Genomic DNA, 24201 nt, shown 5'->3' on the forward strand with positions numbered 1-24201 from the left:
GGCTACTGCCTTCCCAGACCTAAACACACCCCTAAGGTTAGTATTTGGGGGACTTCCCAGAACCCAGGAAAGCAGATTCCTGCAACCTGAAGAAGGACTGCTGACCTACAAGCCCTGCAGAGAAGACGGAAGACAACAACTGCTTTGGCCCCAGCCCTACTGGCCTGTCTCCTGACTCGAAAACCTGCAACCAGCGACGCATCCGACAGGGACCAGTGACCTCTGAAAACTGCCCTGGACTAAAGGACCAAGAAACTCCCGTGAGCAGCGGCTCTGCTCAACAACAACTTTGCAACTTTCTTGCAACTTCAAAGAACTTCACTCTTCCCGCTGGAAGCGTGAGACTTCACACTCTGCACCAGACGCCCCCCGGCTCGAGATCCAGAGAACCAACACCACAGGAAGGACTCCCCAGCAACTGCGACCCCGTAAGTAGCCTGAGACGACCCCCCTGGGTCCCCACAGCGACGCCTGCAGAGAGAATCCAGAGACTCCCCCTGCCCGTCACTGCTTGTAACAAGGGACCCGACGCCTGGACCTAGCACTGCACCCGCAGCCCCCAGGACCTGAAGAAACCGAACCTCAGTGCAGGAGTGACCCCCAGGCAACCCTCTGCCTAGCCCAGGTGGTGGCTGGCCCGAGAAGCCCCCCAGTGCCTGCCTGCACCGCTAGAGTGACCCTCGGTCCCTCCATTGTTTCCTATACAAAACCTGACGCCTGCTTTGCACACTGCACCCGGCCGCCCCTGTGCCGCAGAGGGTGAGTTTTGTGTGCCTACTTGTGTCCCCCCCAACCCCCCCAGTGGTCTACAAAACCCCACCTGGTCTGCCCCCAGAGGACGCGGGTACTTACCTGCTGGCAGACTGGAACCGGAGCACCCCTGTTCTCCATAGGCACCTATGTGTTTTGGGTACCTCTTTGACCTCTACACCTGACCAGCCCTGAGCTGCTAGTGTGGTAACTTTGGGGTTGCCTTGAACCCCCAAGGGTAGGCTGCCTACGCCCAAGAACTGAGACTTGTAAGTGTATTACTTACCTCACAATCTAACCAATACTTACCTTGCCCAGGAACTGTTGATTTTTGCAGTGTCTACTTTTAAAATAGCTTATTGCCATTTTAAGAAAAACTGTATATGTTATTGCTCTAATTCAATGTTCCTAACTTACCTGTGTTGAGTACCTTGCATTTTATGTATTTACTTCAAATCTTGAACTTGTGGTTCTAAAAATAAATTAAGAACATATTTTTTTCTATATAAAAACTATTGGCCTTGGGTTAAGTCTTTGAATATGTGTTCCTCATTTGTTGCCTGTGTGTGTACAACAAATGCTTAACACTACTCTCTGATAAGCCTACTGCTCGACCACATTACCACAAAATAGAGCATTAGAATTATCTAATGTTGCCACTATCTTACCTCTAAGGGGAACCCTTGGACTCTGTCCACACTGTCTTTCACTTTGAGATAGTATATACAGAGCCAACTTCCTACACATGTTAACCGCCTGAAACTCTACAATGATAGGGCAGATATAACCATGTAGATGGTTACTGATGAGTATCAGGAAGCACAGAGTGAACCTCCCCCTGACCTCCTCTCAACTGACCCTAAAGATGGATCAGTGTGATGGAATTGTCTATTCAGACACCCTCTCTCCCCAACGGCAGACTGACTGCAGGCCAGTCCTACAGCAGTATGCTGGGCTCTTCTCTTTGATCCCTGGACAGACACCCCTGTGTACCCATGATGTGGACACAGGAGACAGTTTACCTGTCAAAACAAAAATATACAGACAGCCTGACCAAGTCAAAGAGAGCAACAAAGTGGAAGTCCACAAGATGTTGGAGTTAGGGATAATTTAGCACTCTGACAGTCCCTGGGCCAGCCCAGTGATCCTAGTCCCCAAACCTCATATCAAACATGGCAAGAGAGAAATTAGGTTTTGTGTACACTATAGAGGTCTCAACTCTGTCACTAAGTCACAGGCACACCCTATACCCAGAGCAGACAAATCAATTGACAAGTTAGGAGCAGCCAAATTCTTAAGTACCTTTGACTTAACTGCAGGGTACTGGCAAATTATGATGTCACCTGGAGGAAAAGAAAAGACATCACTCTCTAAACCTGATGGGCATTATCAGTTCACTGTTATGTTCTTTGGCTTATAGAATGCCCCTGCCACCTTCCAAAGGTTGGTGAATCAAGTCCTTGCTGGCTTGGAGACCTTTAGTGTAGCATATCTAGATGATATTGCTGTCTTTTGCTCCAACTGGCAGGATCACCTGATCAACCCAGGGAAGGTTTTGCAGGCCTTGCAAACGGCAGGCCTCACTATTAAAGCATCAAAGTGACAAACAAGGCAGGGCACAGTTGTATACTTGGGTCACCTTGTAGGTGCAGGTCAAGTGCAACCCTTAGAGCCCAAGATCCAGACAGTTTTGGACTGGGCAGCTCCAAAAACCCAGACTTAAGTCGGGCATTCCTTGGCTTGACAGGTTATTACAGGAGGTTTGTGAAGGGGTATGGATCCAATCATAACTCCCCTCACAGAAGCCCAAAAAGGTAAACTCGACTCTTGACTGCCAAAAGGCCTTTGACATCCTGAAGGAGGCAATGTGCTCAGCACCAGTACTCAAAGCTCCAGATTATTCTAGGCAGTTCATTGTGCAGACAGATGCCTCTGAACATGGAATAGGAGTAGTCCTGTCACAAACCAATGATGATGACCTTGGCCAGCCTGTTTTCACTGGGCTGGCCCATGAAAATGGTTATGCAACAGGACAAGATCAAACTTTTACAGTTTTGGGCTTAGCATCTGCACACCACCAGATCAAGCTGCATAAAGATTCCCAAGAGTTGAACTACGGGCATATACATTCTTAAGGATGTTGTTGGGCCTTGTGATGACAGCAATAGCTTATCAGAGGGTAATAACACCCATTTGTGGGGAGTTGGGTGGCATAAAGTACTACCAAGAGAACATCTCAACTGACAGTAGCACTTGGGTAGCATTGGCATCAAACCTAAGAAAAGAAAGGTTTCAATGAGACCATTTACAAACTGGAGATCACCAAAAACTACAAAGAGATATTTGTTTTCCTCAGCATGCTTGAGGTACAGCAGATTTGTGAATCACTTAGAAAAAATAATTAGAATGTGGGATTGCTTAAGAGTATAGATATCAGAAACTGATCGGCGTGAATTTGTTAGTTTATTAGTGCCTGGAAAAAAAGCTCTAGAGTTACAATGGTAAAGAGCGCATTGTTACGACTTGTACCAGCCTAAAGGGGCCAGACATAGTTCTGGTCCAGGTATAAGGTAGTGTGGTGCAATAATAGGGTTTGCTTCTACATCCTTAAGAGAACCGATGTTAGATTACTCTAATTGAAAAGGAAGTTCTGGAAGTAAGGTGCGCTATGCAAACGTTTTTAAATTTTCTCTGGCAAGAGAATAATGGACCATAAACGTTTGGAAGCAATCTTTGAGAAAATGGTTTGGATGGGGTTTTTGCACACACTAGGAAATGGGTGACTGTTCTGCAAGAGTACACATTTAGGGTTCAATATACTCTGGGTGCTAAGAACTGCCAATGGACTGTTTATCATAGTTGGTAGCTTTGGAGGATGACGAATTAGATCTGGTGAAGGACCTATGGATTTCAGGAGAATATGTTTCTAATTGTTGGGTGAACTATTTTCAAGGAGGTGTGGAAGAGAGATTATCGAAGAGGGCTATGGAAATCAAACCATACTGGATGGTGAGGGATGAAACAGATTTAAAAGACAGGTTGAAAAGCAGAGGAACAAGGCTAATTCCCCACAAGGTCTCTGAAGCAATAGTTAATTGAACCAACATATCAGGGAAATGTGGGAGTGGAAATAACTAAAGAAAGAGTTAGGCTGGACTTCTGGTGGATGCATGAGAGATTGCTAGGAGTGTGGGAAGAGTGACAACATTTCTAAGAATTGTACACATCCCATGCATTGCTGTGAATTACCAAAGGCACCTTATGATTAAGCAACTTTGGATTTAGTAGATCTATTAGTAGCGGAAGTGTATTTTCTAAACATTTTGGGCTTGGTGGATCTGTTTTCTAGGTGACTGGAGGTGAAATAACACTTTGTACATCAGTAAGAAATTCTTGTTTGAGGTATTTCAGAGGGAGAGTTATTGCAGGAGGATTCTCACATACGATTGCAGTGCAGTTCTGCACCCATATATCTAGGATTATTTTGAGGCATATGACACTGCGCATAAGAGGAGTGCACTTTACCATCCTAAGACCAATGGTATGGTGAAGAGATTTAATTGCAAGCTGAAGGAAGCTATGGAAAAGTAAAAGATTAGATTTGAAAAGGCAATTGAATGAAAGGATCATTACATTCTGCATGATGCGATATCAGAACACTGGTTAAACTCCTTTTGAATTGTTCAAGATGAAGGGATATGAATAGTAAAGTTGTTTCTGAATGGATGTATTAGGGGGAGAGGGTGTGAAGATTTTCGCCTGAAGATGGGCTGAGAAAGATGGAAATGGTATTGCAAAAGAAGTGTGAGGAGAGTACAAAAAGCTACTTGTGAAAGAATGCAGGAGATGGGTAAATGGGAGAAGATAAAAGCATTGACAGATGTGGTCCAAGATTACAAAACCACTCAATGTTATCAGGCTCATTAGGAATGCAAGAAAGACTTCTAATGGAAGAATCATGAATTTGGGAGTGTCAGTGTGTAGGAATAGTTTGAATGAAGAAGTGACTTGTCACCCATATCATATGACAGACAGTGAGTTTTGATTTGATTACAGTGACATTGATCTTGCCTATAAGAGTTCCCAGGAAACCTGCATAATTAGTATAGTTCCTCTATGCTATGTCATTTTTCTTTCCTTGCTATAGGTTTCCTTTGCTTCCGCATGAATATTTTCCATCTATGCCTTGTTTTCTCAGAAATTCTTGATGTATGACAGAAAGGTGTATGGTGTCTGGCTTTAGCTGTGTGGGACGGGCACATTACACCTTGGAATAGGAATGCAGAATGTTCAGGGGATTCTGGTGGAGATAGTTGGACTGAGTAGTTCGAAGAGACTGTGGGAGGGGTATTAAGCAATGAAGTAGCTCTCTTCCCTACCCACAATAAAATATCATATCTTTCCACACATATGAAAAGATGCAACAATGAAGATCAATATCTATGTTTTGTTGATTAATTGTTGAGAATCTAGCATTATCAATTGTTCACACCTGCAACCTTCACCTTACGACCATAAAAAGCTCAAAACGCGGCCTACATTTATTAGCATAATATGCGTTACAAAAAAGAAATAACCAAATGCAGAATTTTTTTGTTTGGGAACTTTTTTTTTCTTCTTTTTTTTTTTACCTCACAGGCGTTTCCTCCACCACTTTCTTCTTAGGTGGCCGTCCTCGCTTTCTGACTGGCTTCTCCGGAACAAGATCGGTTTGTCCTGGTCCCCTGCATTTAAGAGACATAATAGTTAGCTGTGTCCTTTTAGAGTAATAAAAGGACATTAATTTGAGTCGGTGTTCAAACTAGGTAGCAAGGCACAGCACCCACAATTACAGGGAATAGCATAAAATCCAAAAGAGGAAAACTGGGTGCAATTAATGAAACAAAGAGGCCATATTTGGAACATGTAGAGGAGTTTCAGAGCTACTTGATAGATAAGTACTGTAGCATGGAATAAAATTCCTAATTCACTCTGAACAATGGTGTTGTCACTGATCATTATACTTACTGGCTTAGAAAGATCTGGTGTCTTGGGAAGGTTTAGAATTTTTTTGGGCCTGATGTAGTAAAGATTCTTTCTCCTTTTTGTGTCTACAGGAAAAGAACCCACCCTCAGCGGTCACTGTAGTTCTGCTTTCGTCCTTTCAGCTGGTTGAGGCTGAGTGCGTTAAATGATGGAATAGTCCAGGATACTATGAATACACCAGAGCCAACAATGATCTGGAAGAGTGTGTAAGGCTCAGATATGCATGTAATGGAACCCGAAGTGAGGAGACACTGTCAAATGCTTCATGGTGGACTTTCCCATCTTTGTCTCAATGTTAAAACCATGTATGGCTGTGGGGGCAGCAGCGATTGTTCACAGTCATACAGCAGCCCCTCCGCTCCTCTATGACATAGGTGGAGGAGGGAAGACCTGCAGAACTCATGGGAACTCAAGATGCAGCTTTTCTGATATAACTCTTACTTGAGGCAATTAAGGAGGTGTAATGCGCTACTCATGGGCCACTTGGCTCACAGCTCTTGGCACCAGTAGCAAACAATAGTGTGATTGGAAGAAATGACCTTACGGGGGTTCACTAAATGCGGTGTTGACTCCGTATATTGGACATTCTTACCAATTTAAATGCAATTCCGGCTTTGTAAGGTCCAACACAGTAAGCAGGCTGGGTGTGGCCAAACGTGGTATGTAGTAGTGCGGTCTCTGCACATTTATTCAGGGCGTAAAGCACAGTATGTCTAGTCATGCTAGATTCCATGAGCACTGCTTCAGCACACTGACCCCAATACTCTACAGCAAAGTGGGTGAGGACTGGCAGACAAGAAGCATTTGGATTTTTTATTCCCATCTCTCCCCAGCTTTTCCACCGAGTGCAGAACCTGTAAGATTTCACGCTGCGAGAAAGACCATGGTTAGGTAAGTAGTGGTCATGAGACCAAGTGATCAACAAGCCATTACTAGGGGTCTTGCTTATGTGAGCAACTAGGAGACAAAGGGCATCATAGAGAAATGTCAGAATGAAACAGATGTACAGCACACATCACTGGTGGCGCTTCAAGAAGGAGGAATACAGATAAAGAAATATTGGCTAAAATATAGTTTGATGCGGTACAATTGTATAGTCCACCGCATTCAACATGGACTTTAATAAATAAAATGTAAAAAAAAATTAATGTGATTTATGATAGTCCCCACTAGATGGCAGAGATCGACCAACAAATAATATTGAAATCAGTGCTATATTAAGGCAAAGCTCCCACTTAGATAGAAGCCAACTGGACCTTCAGACAAGACTCAATCACCCACCATGTTGAAAGCGCGTCAAGGAAAAGGACAGAGAAATTACTAGAGAACAGACAGCTCAGAAATGACAAAGACAGGATGGAAATGCCAGTTAGCTGGTGGAAAGAACCAATGCAGCAGTAACTAGGGGCAGTAGTATGTTGGAGATTAAAAAAAAGGTAAACATCAACTTGCTACTTTTAGGTCTTGCTTAGGTAGCGCAAGCACTGCATTGGCTTTAAGACTGCCCGTCATTTTTGATTCACCTGTCTGTGTCTCCTTTCTGAAAGCTTGCATGCATGTATGTATGTGTCTAATCTGTGTTTTTTGTCCCTCCTTTTGATGTCTTGCTCACTGAGTTATCACCTAGTACTTGCATTTTTGGCTAATTCTATTTGTGTAGGCACACTTCTTTTTTTGTTGCTTTCAGCACTGGCCGAGTCCAGCAAGTGCTTTTGGATGCGAACACTCTGTGTTTTCACTCCTCCACATTTTTGTGTAAACAGGGCTGTAATTCTTATTTTGTCACGTTTGCTGCTCATGCGAAGACCAAGATCAAATGTCAGACATGATTTCATTTAGGGTGCCTGTTGATCGGTATGTGAACTATGGCCTGTAAGCGCAATTAGTGCTGCGTAGCATATGGTTTCCCTTTATTTCTCAATGTTGTGACTGTCTGTGTCTCCGCCACTTGAACTATTGCAGAGGTTTTTAATTGTTGCATAGCCACGGAAGGTCCATAAAGCAGACTCTAATGTGTAAACGATGTTGTGCCACAAAGCATATGTTTCCTTTTGTTTGAAGTTGTAGAGACTGCCTGTCTCTCCGTCCCTCGAACTAACTCAGATGTTTTAACTGTTGCATAGGCACAGAAGGTTAGGATCTCGCTCGGGTAGTTAACAGCAAACGGATCTTAAGTTCTTTTAAATTTGAGGGCATACTGAAAGGAAGGAACCTAGTTTCTGGCAGCAGAAAAATTGTTAACATTTCTTCATCCACCAAGGAATGGACACATTAGAACCCCACTAGAATACAAGCACTGCCAAAGCCAAAAGGTCTTGTTCTTTTTGCCAATGGTTAACACCATTAGCAAAAACAATTGGGAAAGCCAGAGGGCCTGCTCTGACAGTCAAAAAGCAAGACCTATTGGCTTTGTCAATGCATGTTTAGTACTACCCTGCTGCAGGAAATAAAGAGCGGCACGACTATGGGTTACCCAACAAAAAATAAATGCATAAATCTGCCCCACTCGAGAAACCGAGAAAGTGGTAGATTTTTAAGTTTGTGCTTTTTAGTGGTTAGCCTTGACAAAATTAGGTCTAGACAGAAATGCATGAACGGACTACGAACAACGCAGTTTGTGAAATTTTCACTGAACCTTACAAGCTATCTGAACTAGGCTGAAAAAATAAAAGGTTAAAAAGATATCATGTGATAGTACTTGGTGGAGTCATAGCAGCAACAACAGCTTCAAGCACCAGCTATCACATTAGCAACTATACCTGCCACCACAGCAGGGGCAATAGCAGCAACCACAGCTTCTGACACAAGAAGAAGAAACTAAAGTTATCCTAATAGTAACGTGTGAAGGATTAGCAGCAGTGGCAATGGCTTCACCTTAAGAGAAACTGCAGCAAAGGTGGTCACGATAGCTATGACCAGGTCACTACAAAGGCAATGACAGCAGCACCATTAGAGCACGCAGGGCAGGGCTCACAGAAGCAGCAAAAACAGCTTCATACAGGTGGGACAACAGCAGCAAGGACAGCTGCAACTATACAGGATCAACAACAGCAACATTTGTCAGAAAAGTAGGAACAAGTGCAGTGGCAGAGAGGGAGGGAGGGAGATAGGGAAGGAGAGAAGGAAAGGGAGAGAAGGAAAGGGAGAGAAGGAAAGGGAGAAAAGGAATGAAAAAGAAAGAGAGAAAGAAAGAAAGAAAGAAAGAAAGAAAGAAAGAAAGAAAGAAAGAAAGAAAGAAAGAAAGAAAGAAAGAAAGAAAGAAAGAAAGAAAGAAAGAAAGAATTTAAAAAAGAAATAGCAAAAGAGAGCGCAAAAGAGAGCAAAAGAGAAAGAAAAAGAAAGAGAAAAATTGTGTGTGTGTGTGCGTACACACGCACGCTCTGCGGTTTGCATAGTTGCATGTTTTAGGTAAGTAAATTTACTCCAAAGTATTGTTGTCATGCATGAATGACATGTTTGAGGGTGGTGTACTAAATGCAGGATTGTTTGTGAAATTGATTTGTGCACAGTGATATTTGTGGTGTCTTTTTTCTAATTTGCTTTTCTTTTTAGTGGGAAACCATTGGTGATTGCTGTGTCTGCGCAGAGTAGTTGCTGGTGAGTTGAGCTTTTTCAGGCAAGTGAGTTGTATAGTTTGTGAGTACATAACTATTTTGATAAAGCCACACTTTGTTTATTACTTATTTTAGACAGTGCTGGTTGTTGTTGGCGCATTTCTCAAGTTACACTTCTTAGAAGAGATCATGGCTAGCCGCAGAGTGAACGCTCAGCAGGTTGTTGGCATGCTTTTTGAGTCGTCTTCTGACCACGATTATGAGACTGACTCTGCATCTGAGGCAGAGGAGGAAGTGAGAGATTCTGGCAGTGAGTTTTCGGTTCAAGAGGAATCTTCTGATGAGGAAGCTACTCAGAGTGCAGATGGAGGGCCTGTTTTAGAGGAAGACACTGATGTACCAATAGTGCAGCTGCCTGGGGCTGAAAGCATTCTCATTGGAAAACCTGACACCTGGGCTGCCCCGAACATGGAACAGCCACAGTTGCCTGACTTTATTGGTCTCCCAGGGTATAGGGTAAATACGAAAAACCTTTTGCCTCTCAATTTCTTTGAGTTGTATTTTTGGAAGAAATTGTTGAGCAGACTAATTTGTATGCGGAGCAGTATTTTAGGGACAATGCTGTCAGATTTAGGCCTCAGTCTAGAGCTTCTCAGTGGATTCCCACAAATCTGGAAGAGATGAAAAGGTTCTTGGGTTTGACTTATTTGATGGGGTTGATAAGGAAGCCATCACTGGCTCTTATTGGTCTACTAGTCCCTTGATGCAACGGCTATATTTCCTGCAACCATGACTCGTAATTAGTATTTGCTTCTTCTTCAAATGCTGCATTTTGTTGACAATGCTTTAACCTTGCCAACAGATCACCCTGATTGACACCGTCTTTTTAAGATTGGGCCTGTCCTTGATCATTTTGTAGATCGGTTTTCAGAGGTCTATGTTCCAGGCAAAGAAATAAGTGTGCATAAGTTTTTGGTCCTGTTCAAGGGTCGTTTGGTTTTTAGGCAGTATATTCCTATCAAAAGGGCACGGTATGGAATTAAATTGTATATGCCGTCTGAAAGTAGTACAGGATATGTTTATAATTTCCGGGTCTACATAGATAGGGATTGCAGTATTGACCCCCCCAGGTTGTCTGCCCACTTTTGGAGTTAGTGAGAAAATTGTGCGGGAACTTGGTAGACAACTGTTTAACAAAGGTCACCATTTGTATGTAGAGAACTTCTACACTGGAGTTCAGTTGTTCAAGGAATTGTTCAAAGTGGACATTGTTGCTTGTGGCACAATCCACTCTAACCGGAAAGGCTATCCAAGGGAGCTTGTCTGTAAAAAACTTGAGGGGACAGTGCAGTGCCTTGCGGAATGATGAGCTGCTAGCTCTGAAATTTGTAGACAAGGAGGGATGTGTACATGCTAACTACCATCCATGATCAGAGTACTTCACCTGTGGCTGTTTGGGGAATAGTTGCTGAAGTGCGCAAACCTGTGTGCATTTTAGACTACAATAGGCAAAAGGGTGGTGTTGATAGAGTAGATCAGAGGTTGGAACCCTAAACTGCTGTTCGTAAGTCTTACGTGTGGTATAAAAAGTTGGCGATTCATTTGTTAAATCTAGCAACTTTTAATGCTTTTATTGTGTTTAAGGATTGTTCCCCTGAGTCAGTGATAGAGAGCCTTGTTGTGGTGGATCATGTAAGAGTTCCTAGATTAGCAGTGGTGGAGGATGTGGCTAGATTGAACGACTGCCACTTTCCTGATCAGATTGCTCCCCCTCCCAAAAAAGACTTTCCAGCTAAGAAATGTAGAGTTTGTGTCTGAAGAGGTATCCAGAGGGAGACTCTGATGTACTGCTTCGATTGCCCTTTAAAGCCTGGGCTGTGTGTGGCCGGCTGTTTAAGGAGTTACCACACCAGAAAGAACTTTTGGGAAATACTATGAGCATAAACTGCCTGTTTTATATTTTCATATGTTCAGTTTCACGGTTGGCATTACTGTCATATATTTAGTTAGAGCTTTTGTGATTGTAGTTTTGTACTTATAGTTAGTTAGTAATTTCTTTGTTGCTTATAAAAAAAAAAAAATTAAAGTGATGGTGGAGTGCGTGGAGTGGCCCTAGGCTGGCGGTGCAAATAGTGACTTGCTGTTGGCCATTGCAACACAATGCCAGCCAAACACCAGTCCACACACTCCCATCAGCTGGTGTGATTGCTGTATCAGGCATGTGGGTGAATGAAAGTGATGGGCCCTTGATTGGCGCAGTCTGTTGATGCAAGTGTTGTAATGTGCCGGGCCCACAACTGGCGGCGTGAATTGTCTTGTGCATGTCATGTATGAAAGGTGTGTGAATGGACTGTAAAGGGGTTGGTGCCTTGACGCGGCTTTACAACTCACGCGCTGTGAGTCAATGGTTCAGTTTTTTCGCCTTTCAGTTATTAACAGTGCATTTCATTTTTATGAAATCTCTTGTTAAATAAAATTTGATCTACTGAACCATCACTCACCCTGGTGCCAAATCCAACCAGTATGTGTGGTAAAAATGTCAAAACCTACTCCGCTGTAATCAGGCGTCGCAGCACACCTGTGACATGCTAGGTGTCTTGGGTGGGACCCCGATGATGAAGCATGCCACCAACTTGGTTGGTGAGTGAGGGATCTTTTTAACATAGCCTAAGTGTGTTTCTTTTCACAATTTTAGTGTTTGGAACATAACAGAAGGATGTGGATAAATCAAAAAAGATCTATTACAAAACTACCTTTTTTTCCAAAGGGGAGGTGGCGTGGGCACGTGTGTTTTTGGTCCTGGATGTGGCCTTCATCTAGGGAAACCTACCAAACACAGACATTTTTTAAAACTAGACACCCGGGGGAGTCCAGGGAGGTGTGGCTTGCATGGATCCCCCAACATTTTCTTACCCAGACTTCTCTGCAAAACTCAAAATTTGCTTTAAAAAGCATATTTGACACTTTCCTTCGTAGGATCACTGCACCGGCACAAATTTCCTACCACCCAACATTCCCCTCAGTCTTAGAAGTAAAATGATACCTCACTTGTGTGGGTCCCCAAAGCAGAGGCAGCCTAAAAATGTATAAAATAAAAAATTGTGCTTTTCAACTCGCTGTGCTATCCCCTCAATCTCTACACATTTTTGGCCTTTTTCTGTTGCAGGCACCTGGGCCACCCACACAAGTGAGGTATCATTTTTATTTAGAGACTTTGGGGGGACGCTCGGTGGAAGAAAAGTTGTGGCTCCTCTCAGATTCAAGAACTTTCCATCACCAAAATGGGAGGAAAAAAAGTGTTTTTTTTGGCCAAATTGTGAGGTTTGCAAAGGATTCTGGGTAACAGAACCTGGTGAGAGCCCCACAAGTCACCCCATTCTGAATTCCCCTAGGTATCTAGTTTTTAGAAATGTCCAGGTTTGGTAAGTTTTCCTAGGTGCCTGCTGAGCTAGAGGCCAAAATCCACAGCTAGACACTTGGCAAAAAACAGGTCAGTTTTCTTTGGGAAAATGTGATGTGTCCACGTTGTGTTTTGGGGCATTTCCTGTCACGGGCACAAGGCCTACCCACAGAAGTGAGGTACCATTTTTTATTGGGAGACTTGGGGGGAATACTGGGTGGAAGGAAATTTGTGGCTCCTCTCAAATTCCAGAACTTTCTGTCACTGGAATGTGAGGAAAATGTTTTTTTTTTTGTCCAAATGTGGAGGTTTGCAAAGGATTCTGGGTAGCAGAACCTGGTGAGAGCCCCACAAGTCACCCCATCTTGGACTACCCTAGGTGTCTAGTTTTAAAAAAATGCACAGGTTTGATAGGTTTCCCTAGGTGCCGGCTAAGCTAGAGATCAAAATCCACAACTAGGCCCTTTCCAAAAAAAACTCTCAGTTTTCAATGTAAAAATGTGATGTGTCCATGTTGCATTTCCTGTCGTGGGCATTAGGCCTACCCACGCAAGTGAGGTACCATTTTTATCTGGAGACTTGGGAGAACACAGAATAGCAGAACAAGTGTTATTGCTCCTTGTCTTTCTCTACATTTCCCTTCCAAATGTAAGATAGTGTGTAAAAAAGACATATGAGAAATGCCCTGTAATTCACATGCTAGTATGGGCACCCCAGAATTCAGATATGTGCAAATAACCACTGCTTCTCAACACCTTATCTTGTGCCCATTTTGGAAATACAAAGGTTTCCTTGATACCTATTTTTTCCACTCTTTATATTTCACCAAATGAATTGCTGTATACCAGGTATACAAGGAAAACCCTTTGCAAGATGCAGCTCCTTTATAGGCTCTGAGACTGTAGGGTTCTTGATGAACCTACAAGCCTAGTATAACCCCGCAACCAGAAGAGTGCAGCAGACGCAACGTATATTACTTTTGAAATCTGATATCTCAGGAAAAAGTTAAGAGTAAAACGTCGAAAAAAATTGCTTTTATTTTCACCTCAATTTCAATATTTTTTAATTTCAGCTGTTATTTTCTGTAGGTAAAACCTTGTACGATCTACACAAATGACCCCTTGGTGAATTCATGTTTTGTCTACTTTTCAGAAGTGTTTAGCTTTCTGGGATCCAGCATTGGTTTCACACCCATTTCTGTGACTGACTGGAAGGCGGCTAAAAGCACAAAGAAATTTTAAAAATGGGGTATGTCCCAGTAAAATGCCAAAATGGTGTTGAAAAATGTGGTTTTCCAATTCACGTCTGCCTGTTCCTGAAAGCTGGGAAGGTGATGTTTGCAACGCAAACGCTTTGTTGATGCAATTTTCAAGGAAAAAACCACAAGCCTTCTTCTGCAACCCATTTTCCCCCATTTAAAAAAAATAAAAATAAAATGTTGCTGTATTTTGTCTAATTTCTTGGTCTCCTCCGGGGAACCCTCAAACTCTGGGTACCTCTAGAATCCCTAGGATGCTGGAAAAAAAGGACGCAAATTTGGCGTGGGTAGCTTATGTGGACAAAATGTTATGAGGCCTAAGCACGAACTGCCCCAAATAGCCGGGAAAAGGCCTGGCAACAAAGGGGTTAATAGCAGCAGGAATCACACCAGCAACAACAGCTGCCAACAAAGCAGGGATCACAGCAGGAACAACAGTAGAGATCACCGTTGCCACAAAAGTACAGCAGAGACCAAGGGAGCAACCAAAGCTGCAACAATGGCCACAAGCATTTGCAATGCAACAGGTCTCGCTTTTCTCAGAGTTAGAGCTTTTCGCAGTTGTAAACTCCCAACCTTACTTTTCTTGCCTCATTAAATGGGGGTGAGAAAGGGGCACAATGGCGCTGCTACAGTTCACTCGTAGTGAAACCTATCGGCAAAAGTGCAATTATCTACGTAACCGGCAAAAGCTATGTAACAAGGTTGATGTCATGCAAAGTGCTCGACTTCTGCCAAGCGAGTAGTCCACTAAGTAGGCAGAAAACAGCGAGCCTTGTATGTTTTCAGTACTTGGTCACTGCGCTCGAGGAGGGCTAACCACTGGAAAAGGCATGACGTGTGCATGCCTTCCACTAATGAAAGCGAGCAGATTTTAAAAGGCAAGCCCACACACAAATGAAAGACACTGACGTGACATGGACAGGGCTCCGAGCCCTTTTCTAACTACTAGCGCAGGCTCTACCCTAAAAACAGAAACTGCTGTGAGCAAGGCAGTGTTAAGGACCATAGTTAATCACAATAGCCAGGGCCACAGCAGTAACCACTGCTCCCACCAATGAAGGAACAGCAGCATCAATCACATCTGCAGCCATCACACAGGTCACTGTTGTAAACTACAGCAGTAACCTCTGCTGCAGCCATGGCAGGCATAAGCACAGCAGGGACCATGGCATCAAGCAGCTGCACCATGGTAGCAAAAAAAGCAGCTACAAGGGCTTCTACAATTGGACGGTGGCACTGCAGCAACATGAGCCACAATTGTACCTACAGACACCAGCACAGTAGCAATAGCTACAAGTATAGCAGGGATCACAGCAACCACCAGAACGAACTATGGTTACACCACAACAATTGCAGCAACAGCAGCACCAATCACAGCTGCCATCTTTGGGGGGACCACATTATTATCCACAGCTATAAGCACATGGAGGACTGCTGTAACAACCACATCTACCACCAGAGCAGGGAACAGCTGCCAGCACAACAGTGACCACAGCGACAACCACTGCTGTATCCATAGTAGTAACCACAGCAGAACTGCAAGCAAGGCAGGACAACAGTTGTAACCTCATTAGGGACACAGATCCCATAATGGCAGGACAACAGCAGTGACCACAGCTATCAACCCAACAGCAACAGCTGTCATGACACCAGTGACCATAGCTGACACTTTGTCAGGGGCAACAACAACAAGAACAACTCCCAGCAAGGCAGGGAGTGAAAATGGCACTGTCTCCAATTATAGCCACAACAGATCAACACTGGCCGCCACCATAACAGCAATTACAACAGATGGTTACCCAAACAGCTGCTACCACAGTTTAGTTTAAAAGTATTATAAAGCGCTTAGCTACCCAAAGGCCTCCCAGCGCTGAAAAGGCAGCAACAGCTCTGATGCAGAAAATGTTGACTAACAAGAGAAGGAGAAAGTTAGATCGAATAAAGGACAGTTTTTAATTTTTTACGGAACTAAAGTTCCAAGGGTTTTTGCCGGAGTTCTAGAGGTAGGGCATTCCAAAGGCGCGATGCCTTGATTGAAAAGGAGTTACAGCAGCAACAATCGCTTCCAGCAAGGCCGGGACAACAATAAACATGTATTTAGCCACTGAGAAAAGCAAAACAAGTGATGAGTGGAATGCCATGCTATCTTACCCTGAGATGAATGCCAGTCCATCGCTTTTTTGCTCACTGTGGCACTACAAAAAGGGATGATTCATATGCAAATCAGCGCTGGACGCGCATCAATATGAACAGCCCGGCCCAAATTGTCAAGTCAAATATCCTCCAGTTGGGGACGAAAGCAGTCCCAGGCCAATTACAGCCTTGTTGGACCTCGAACCACACAAACGCTGTCAAAACAAGTTAGCCTGGCTTTAATGTGCTAACAACTGTAAACAGGCGAACAACATAAGCACATTTTTTTTTTTTTTTAATCTATGCAACCTGCCTCTTTCTGTGCACTCTGTGTCTGTGCTTTCACACTTGAATGCTGGGTTTGGCCAGGAGATATTTGGTTGGCATACCCTGGTATGCACCGACATGTGCTGGTCTGGTACTTTACCTGATACTAAAAGCAACCTTTTAAACACCCCCAAACCTACTTTGCTACTTTGTGTTGAAGACTGGCACCACTCTAGAAATGCTAGGGCTTGCATGTAGCTGAGTGCAATGAAAAAACGAGTGCAGACTTGCGGCAGTGTGATCTCTCACCACTTGACTGGGTCAAAGACAACTGTGTATCTCAACATTTGGAACAGCAGCAGCACAGTGGAATGATTATGCAGAACACATGCATTATGTACAAAGGGGTGGTGGGGCGCCTGTGATGTTTAATGTGCTAGAAAAGGGTGTGACAGAGAAAGAGGGAGAGAAAGGCAAACTTGGATAGTTATTTGGAAACTGGTTGTGCCGTTTCTAAAGAATATTTTTACTCAGCGAGGTGGTTGTTTAACATACCAGACTCAAAATATTAAAAACTAGAAAAAAATAGAGCTAAGTTTTTAAATGGTAGGAGAATTGTATTTTCCCATATTTTAATTAAAGAGCTATCTAGCAACCACAGACACATTGAAAAGAACAACACATTGATTCCAGTTTACAAAGGTATGCAAAGATTAAGCCAGGCGTCAGAAGGGCAGCTAGCTGATGTTTCCCTGTTGTGGAATACAGTTTGTTTTTCACCAGTGTGAGTTTGGCAAATTAGCATTCAGCGCATGCATTCACGATTAGAAAAGCACAATATCCTAACATCACTCTCCTGACCATGTTATAAACTTCTGTTCGAATTTTAAAAGGTTATAGTTTCTCGGAAGGGTTGATGATCTTTTAATAATGCAATATTGATATTTGTTTCCAGTCTCGGCAAAAAGATCAGTGTAGGAATGGACATCAACTGCGGACTATTCTCCTAAGCACGTGTACCGGAGGATAGAGTTATGGTGTGAACTAGGCAGCAAGAATACCAGCTGCAGTGCTTTTCAAGACAGAATGATGTGCAGGCACCTCCCTGTTCCCCCCTTCCCCCACCCTTTGGCGCACAGTAGGAGTATTGAAGACAATGGCAGGACGTGCCGCTGAGGGTGCAACACAGACCCAGGTTAGAAAAATAAAAACAAGGATTTGCAATGCAATGAGTTTTGCATTTGCTCGAGTTAGAGCTATTAGCGTTGTAAATTCCCAACTTGACTTTTCTGGCCACATAAATTGAAAATGAAAAGTAAAAAAAGTTGACGTAAGCCAGCCAACTCAAAGCCCTACGGCCACCATGAGCGTGAGCGCGAAGGAGACACACAAAAGGAAAAAGAGGTTCGCTCACAGTCAAACGTAATCGGCAAACGTGCAATTATCCATGTAACAGGGTTGATGGCCAAGGCAGTAACAAAACTGCCCCAAGGAGTGACAAACTTAAAGCATTTACCAATGATGATGAAGGATTTTTAAAAGGCTAGCCCATGAACGAGTGATAGTGATGGGTGTGCGGTGGGCGTGGTTAAAAGCCCACAGATAGATTACAACATGTCAGAGCGCTTGCGCGCTCGACCTAAAAATGGGAACATGTTTGCCAAGTCAACAGTGTAGTACTGTGATAAAATAACTAACTCTACCTGGCTCTTGAAGAAATCTGGCTTGTTGTCAGTTTGGCGTAAAGGACCATCTACATATAAAGAGTGTCAGAATGCCATCAAAACCTTAGGCTCTGGGCCACTAAGATCATGGTCAATTTGCATGCTGGGCAATTCAGTTTAAAAAAAAAAAAAAAAACAGAAAGAAAAGCACAAGAGTTGCCAGATGTGCAGCTCGCCCAGAAATTGGTAAACTGTCCCACTTGTTTCTTCTTACTGACAGATGTTCAGACGGCATGGTTTTGCCCCTGGATCACAGAAAATGAACAGCCACATCTTACATATGCTCGTTATGAGGTAGTGCATATGTCATGCACGTCGTGTACAGGCAGGCCTGATGTGTGAATTCTGCTGGCTCAGTAAAAGATACTTTATGATTCAAGACATGGACCCTGAGATTCAGCATATTTTTGATTCTTTTCAAACCGGAGTGTCCTGCAGAAATCAACTGCAGCTTTAAGAAAACGGTTTGCAATGTGAATATGAATGTGTTTAGTAATAAAGAAACGTACCATGACACAGAAGGATCGTGTTCTCCACTTTGAGTCCCATTTAAGTATGTAAAGTTTTGTTTCCTGCTGCAGGCCGTAGACATTTACACCAGTCCACCAAATGTGGATGCTAGTATCCAGACAACGCTGTCACCTCTTTAAATGGTAATAGCAGTAAACAACAAATGAAAGTGGATAATCAACTTTGCTAAAGCACTGCACCATATTTGCAGACGTTTTAATAACTTGTGAGCCATCTAAGCTCGTAAACCATGAGTTAACTTTAGCAAATAATACAGCGGAGTATGAGGAAATCATGCTTACACAGAAAAAGCGAAATTGCTTTTTTCTAGTTATTTTGTCTGAAATGCAATCAGGTTGAGAAAAAGATGGAAGAATTTTGCGCAGTTAGAGAGGGTAGATAGGTATGGCTTAGCCTTTAGGAACAAAAGATTCCAGTATCCGAAGGCCGATCCTCCCAGGATTTAGGCACAGCAAAGCGATCATCACCACCCACAATGATCACGCCACTGAGCTGATCATGAAGACAGCCAGTGGAAGAGAGCATCGAGTGTTCTAAAACTCTACTTTCGTTATTTTCCTCCCCCACACTGAACCCTCCCCCAGACTTTTCTTGCCACATAAACTGAAAATTAAACAGCTTCACATAAGCGACCCCATGGCCACCATGAAGCGTAACAGACACACAAAAAGAAACAGAAGTTCGCTCGCAATGAAACGTATCGGCAAAAGTGTAATTATCCATGTAACCGGCAAAAGTGCAGTTATCCGTGTAACCGGCAAAAGTGCAATTAACCATGTAACAAGGTCGATGTCATGCAAAGTGCTCTACTACTGCCCAGCGAGATCACGCTGCCTGCAAAATAAAGAGAAAAGGTAGTCCAGAAACAATACGGAAAACATGGAGCCTCGTATGTTTTCAGTAGTTGGCCGGTGCGCTCGAGAAGGGCTGAACACCGGAAAAGGCAGGGACGTATGCATGCCTTCCACTACTGAAATTAAGCAAATTGTAAAAGGCAAACCCACAAACCAACCAAACTCATGGGCATTGTTACAAGCCTATAGAAAGATTACAGCAGGGACAGAGCGCTTTGCGCTTGACCCTAAAAATGGGTCTCCAGTACCTAATATTAACAAAGAAAAACTGATACAAACAAAATACATAGGTAACACACTTGATTCACTGGGGAAAAACAATAAAAGAATATATAAAGCATGCTACAAAATGCAATTCCTAATGATTACTGATCGTAATAATGCAAAAAAGGACAAAGGGTTATAGGAGCGTTTTAATGTCAATTGAAGACGGTAAAAACAATTACTCTTAGCAAATTTCACAGACTGCATCGTTCTAAAAGTGTGCTAAAATCTTTCCGTTATAGAAGTCATTCAACGCACTTAAATCTGTGCAAAAAAACTCCACATTAGCAAACCAAGTGCATCAGTGACATTTCGCCCCTCAGAAAACACAGCTAAGAATAAACACCTACCCTTCCAAGCTCTTTAGCTCATTGATTTTCTCCAAGGATGGCTCCTCTATGTACATCCGTGTACCATAGAAATACCAGTACAGGGCACCACTGGAATCCTCTCCCAGTGGTTCCACTCGCAAGCTATCTGCATCCAGGCCCTAGGAGAGAAAGAAAGACAGACATGCCCAATGGTGAAATCTAACATGCGTTTCTCAAGTAAGAGGTGAGCCTCTACACATGAATGGAAGCAAATAAGGTGAAATATACTTCAAACCAACCCAGGTTTCACTCCATGTTGACAAGTGCACGCAACCACAAACCTGCAGACGACTAGGCCCTTTTGACTGTAGAGAATCAACAGCACTAGATCTTGTAAAAGCAGCGAGAGTAGTACTCTAATGGCTCTTAAAGGAAAGAATGGCTCAGATCTTGCAGAGTACTTTATGCGTAGTATCGTATAAACCGTTTTTGGAGGGTTACTAAATTATCTGCTGTAACAAAGGAGGTAAAAATGTTATGTATAGTACTATTACTGTACAGAAAGAACCCAGTGACTATGTTCCTCAAAGTTCAATTATTCTCAACATGGAGGTGTCCCCCTCCTACACCTATCCCAAGGCTGGAATTCAGAATCAACTCGCCATGTATCATCATATGTAATAACGTCCTCAGGCTCAGCTCTTCATCTTTCACATGAACTCGACCTCCATCACACACTTGCACGGTGAGCCCAGTGTGGGGTCAACTCAACATCAATCACATTGATGCATGCATTCCCCCATCCTTGGGGCCAACTCAGCATCAATCACATTGATGCATGCATTCCCCCATCCTTAGGGTCAACTCGCCTTCCATCCCGAGCATGCCCGGTGAACTCAGCCTCAACTCACCATCTATCACATGCATGCCCAGTGTTTGGGCCAACTCGCCATCCACCACATGCATACTCCATCTTCCGATCCACCTCACCACCCAGGAGATATATGCCATGCCTTTAAGCTCAAGTCTCCATCGAGTGTATGAATTCAGCATCTACTGGCCCAACTCTTCAGTCACATGCCTGCTCCCTTCTCAGATCCAACTATCCATCCATCCAACCCAGAGTACTGAAATTCTTAAAAAGGACTGTAAGAGTAGGGCAGATATGTGGTCCTCCAGGTGGAAGAACGTCTTACTAGGAAAACATTTCTTCCTTGTCATATGCTACTATAATGTTCCACCATTTAAGATGGGTCCCCTTGACTGAAAATGCACAGAAAAGCTTGCACAAGATGGTCATGTCATACCAGTCACAATTACGGCATTAAAATCCGCGTAATACTTTCTTAAAATAATAGGGGACACATGGCCTTTTAATGTCAGTAATCGAAAGGCCAAAGACTTATCAGGTTTAGAACCCGTGACATTCAAGTTGTACAAGGATCTCCAAAGCTGCCACTATCATCCACTAGCCTATTTTGCTATTTGAATGGGCAGGTTAAGAGAGGAGTGTAAGGTCTCAGACGTCGACTGGACCTTGGCTATTAGGATGCTGCTGGAAATGTAATGTAACAAACGGCAAGGGATGCAATGTCTGAATTATATCAGCCACTGGCGTCACTCTGCACGTTTCTGTCAGTCGTTTTTCACCCTTCATGCAGTCCAGACAGAGGCCCGCCTTGAGAAAACCAGTACTGATCCTCCTCCTCGTGGTAAAAGTCCACTCCAAACTGACAGTCCACGCTGCCATGTGAGGCCCATCCAGAAGAGAACACAAGCAGCTGCAGACAGGTGTCAGTCACTGAAATCAGGCTGGATCCTGCTAATAAGACTCAAGTAGCTGAAACTAATCTGAAGTTGCTTGTGTTTCGGTTCAGAAGGAACCTGGCCTGGCAGTTCAGTCTAGACTGTTACTGGAGTAGGACCGAGGTTGATTTGCATGTGTCTGATTTGTGTCTCCGGAGGCACAGGTGGCAAACAAATATGTCTGGCTGACATTCCTTCAAGCATTCTACACATTACTTTTGCTTTCCTCGTTGGTAAAGGGGGTGGCATATACTCACTCCTGCATGTAAGGAGGCGTATCTCACAGATTTCCAAAGGCTTAAACTGTTTGTTCGTCAATGCTGCAGACACCAGATCAATGCTGCGCCTTGGGGCAGATTCCTGTCTAGTCGCATTGTTACGTGGATATATAGCAGAAGATGAAGATTAGTCATGGTCGAGTATAAGCGTACCACAAAGCATTCCATGATAGCTCCCCGTGCACTATACCTTGAGCAGGTCAAAGACATCATCAGCATCCAGTCGATAATCACACAACCGGTGCAGGATCTCGACACGTGTGCGCAGGGTCAGATCTTGGAACCGAGCCCCTTTCAGTGGGTTAGGTTTACCTTCCTCCAACTCCCAGCGGTAGTTTATGATGTCGTCCAAGTAGGCGTGGAAGGTTTGTGACCTAGTTAAAATAGACAAATTTTACTTTTTTAAAAAGGTTTAAAAATTTGTGCTCTCGTAAGCAAATATCTATTAGCAATTTCACCATATCAGGTGTGTGGTGGAGTGCTTCACACTGTCTCACCTTAATGGTTAGAGACTATAGCACAGAATGAACACATTATCCAGGTAAGTAGGCAATAGATGTGCTCCCTAAATAAGTCAAGGTGACATGTGATACAGATAGTGCAGCAAATAACAATTAGAAGGACATAGCCATGCCACACACAAACAAAATACAGGTAAATAAGCAAAACACCTACATCAGCCACAATACACAGATTATTTGCATCAAGTTCGATATACCTCGACATATGAAAGGCCACAAAACAATGCAAATGAGTACTGGAACAATAAATATTTCAATTATTTTGTGAAGCTGATGTAGGAAGAGTTTATCTTTGAGGTTGTGGGGATCGACCCGGAGCGCACTCGCCATCAAATCTGAATGTCATGTTTCTATTCATTATTTATATTTCATTATGTTTTACTCATGGAAATCTACAGATGCGCGTTTGAGAATACGCGGGAGCTTGATTGTTCCGGTTGATAATCCTACAAATAATGTGACCCGCCACGTCAGTCAACACTGCAATTATTTACGATCAATCCATTGAAAATTCGCCTCTGTCAAACACTGCTTGTAAACCCTCCCCTCCAGAAGGGATGTTTCAGAAAAGACTGGGGACATTACCTCAACCTCTTCTCATTTATAACGTTTGTCTCGAAGTGAATAAACCAGCAATTATTATCCTGAAACACATCAAGATATAATGCACCTACAAGAACTACTTTTGAAGAATAAAATATTTATAGTAAATAAAAATACCTGACATTGCTAGGTTTTCGTCCATGTACAGAAATGAGGGTAATAATATCGTTTCTTAAAATAAAATGCTAAGATGCAAAACAGTAATTGAAATCAAAACAGTAATTTGAAATCAAATAACACTTTTCTACAAAGTTCACGAAAAAGAACCAGTAAAAAAAATCCTGCAGCGGAAATTCGTTTCTCTAACACCGAGGCCATAAATAAAAAGCTGATTATCTCTTACTCGGCAGCAGACAAAACAGATCGTGGCCCCAAAACCAAGGCGATTATAGACTTCGTTTCAATGCCGTGAATGTGGTAGGACGCACCCGTAATGTAATGTCCGCTAAATTCGTCGCCTTTTTCAAATGGCTGTTCCAGCTCTAGCCGCAAGGTGGCAGAAGAAGCAAGCTGTAAAAACCGCGCTCCCCAAAGTGAGCCAAAATCATTAGAAATCGGGGTTTGACACTTACTGTGAAAAAATACACAAATTATAACTTCCAGATGCGACAACAAACGCCGCCCATTAAAACAGATTTACTTCAAGGATGACTGATAATTAGCACTTAAAACTAAAAGAAGCCACAAAACCGTTAAAATGAATTGTCCTTTTTACATGGTTCTTCAAAGAGACTTGTAAGTGTAGAGCAGGTGTCTCCAACAAGTAGCTCCTGAGCTACTAATAGCTCTCGAGCTACCCATAAATAGCTCTTCTGTGTGTAGCCCAGCCTACAAAAACTGAAACGTTTATACTTAAACATGTAACCTTGTCGGATATGGTTAGGATTACAATTCTAATAATATTCGTAGCTCTGGGTGT

General features: G+C 43.1%; 1 protein-coding gene across 3 annotated transcripts in view; it reads right to left on the reverse strand.

Annotated features, from left to right (window-relative positions):
- Positions 1 to 24201, reverse strand: part of CECR2 (CECR2 histone acetyl-lysine reader) — a 330093-nt gene that overhangs the window by 135680 nt on the left and 170212 nt on the right. For 2 of the 3 annotated variants that reach the window (XM_069228063.1, XM_069228062.1), the window contains exons 3-5: positions 22349 to 22532; positions 20114 to 20253; positions 5382 to 5474 (exon numbers count right to left, since the gene is read on the reverse strand). In XM_069228063.1, coding sequence (XP_069084164.1) covers positions 5382 to 5474; positions 20114 to 20253; positions 22349 to 22532 — 417 coding nt within the window. The remainder of the gene's footprint in view (positions 1 to 5381; positions 5475 to 20113; positions 20254 to 22348; positions 22533 to 24201) is intronic. The other variant, XM_069228064.1, reaches the window with a different exon arrangement.

Source organism: Pleurodeles waltl, chromosome 4_1 (assembly GCF_031143425.1).
Source record: "Pleurodeles waltl isolate 20211129_DDA chromosome 4_1, aPleWal1.hap1.20221129, whole genome shotgun sequence".
Lineage (NCBI taxonomy): Eukaryota > Metazoa > Chordata > Amphibia > Caudata > Salamandridae > Pleurodeles > Pleurodeles waltl.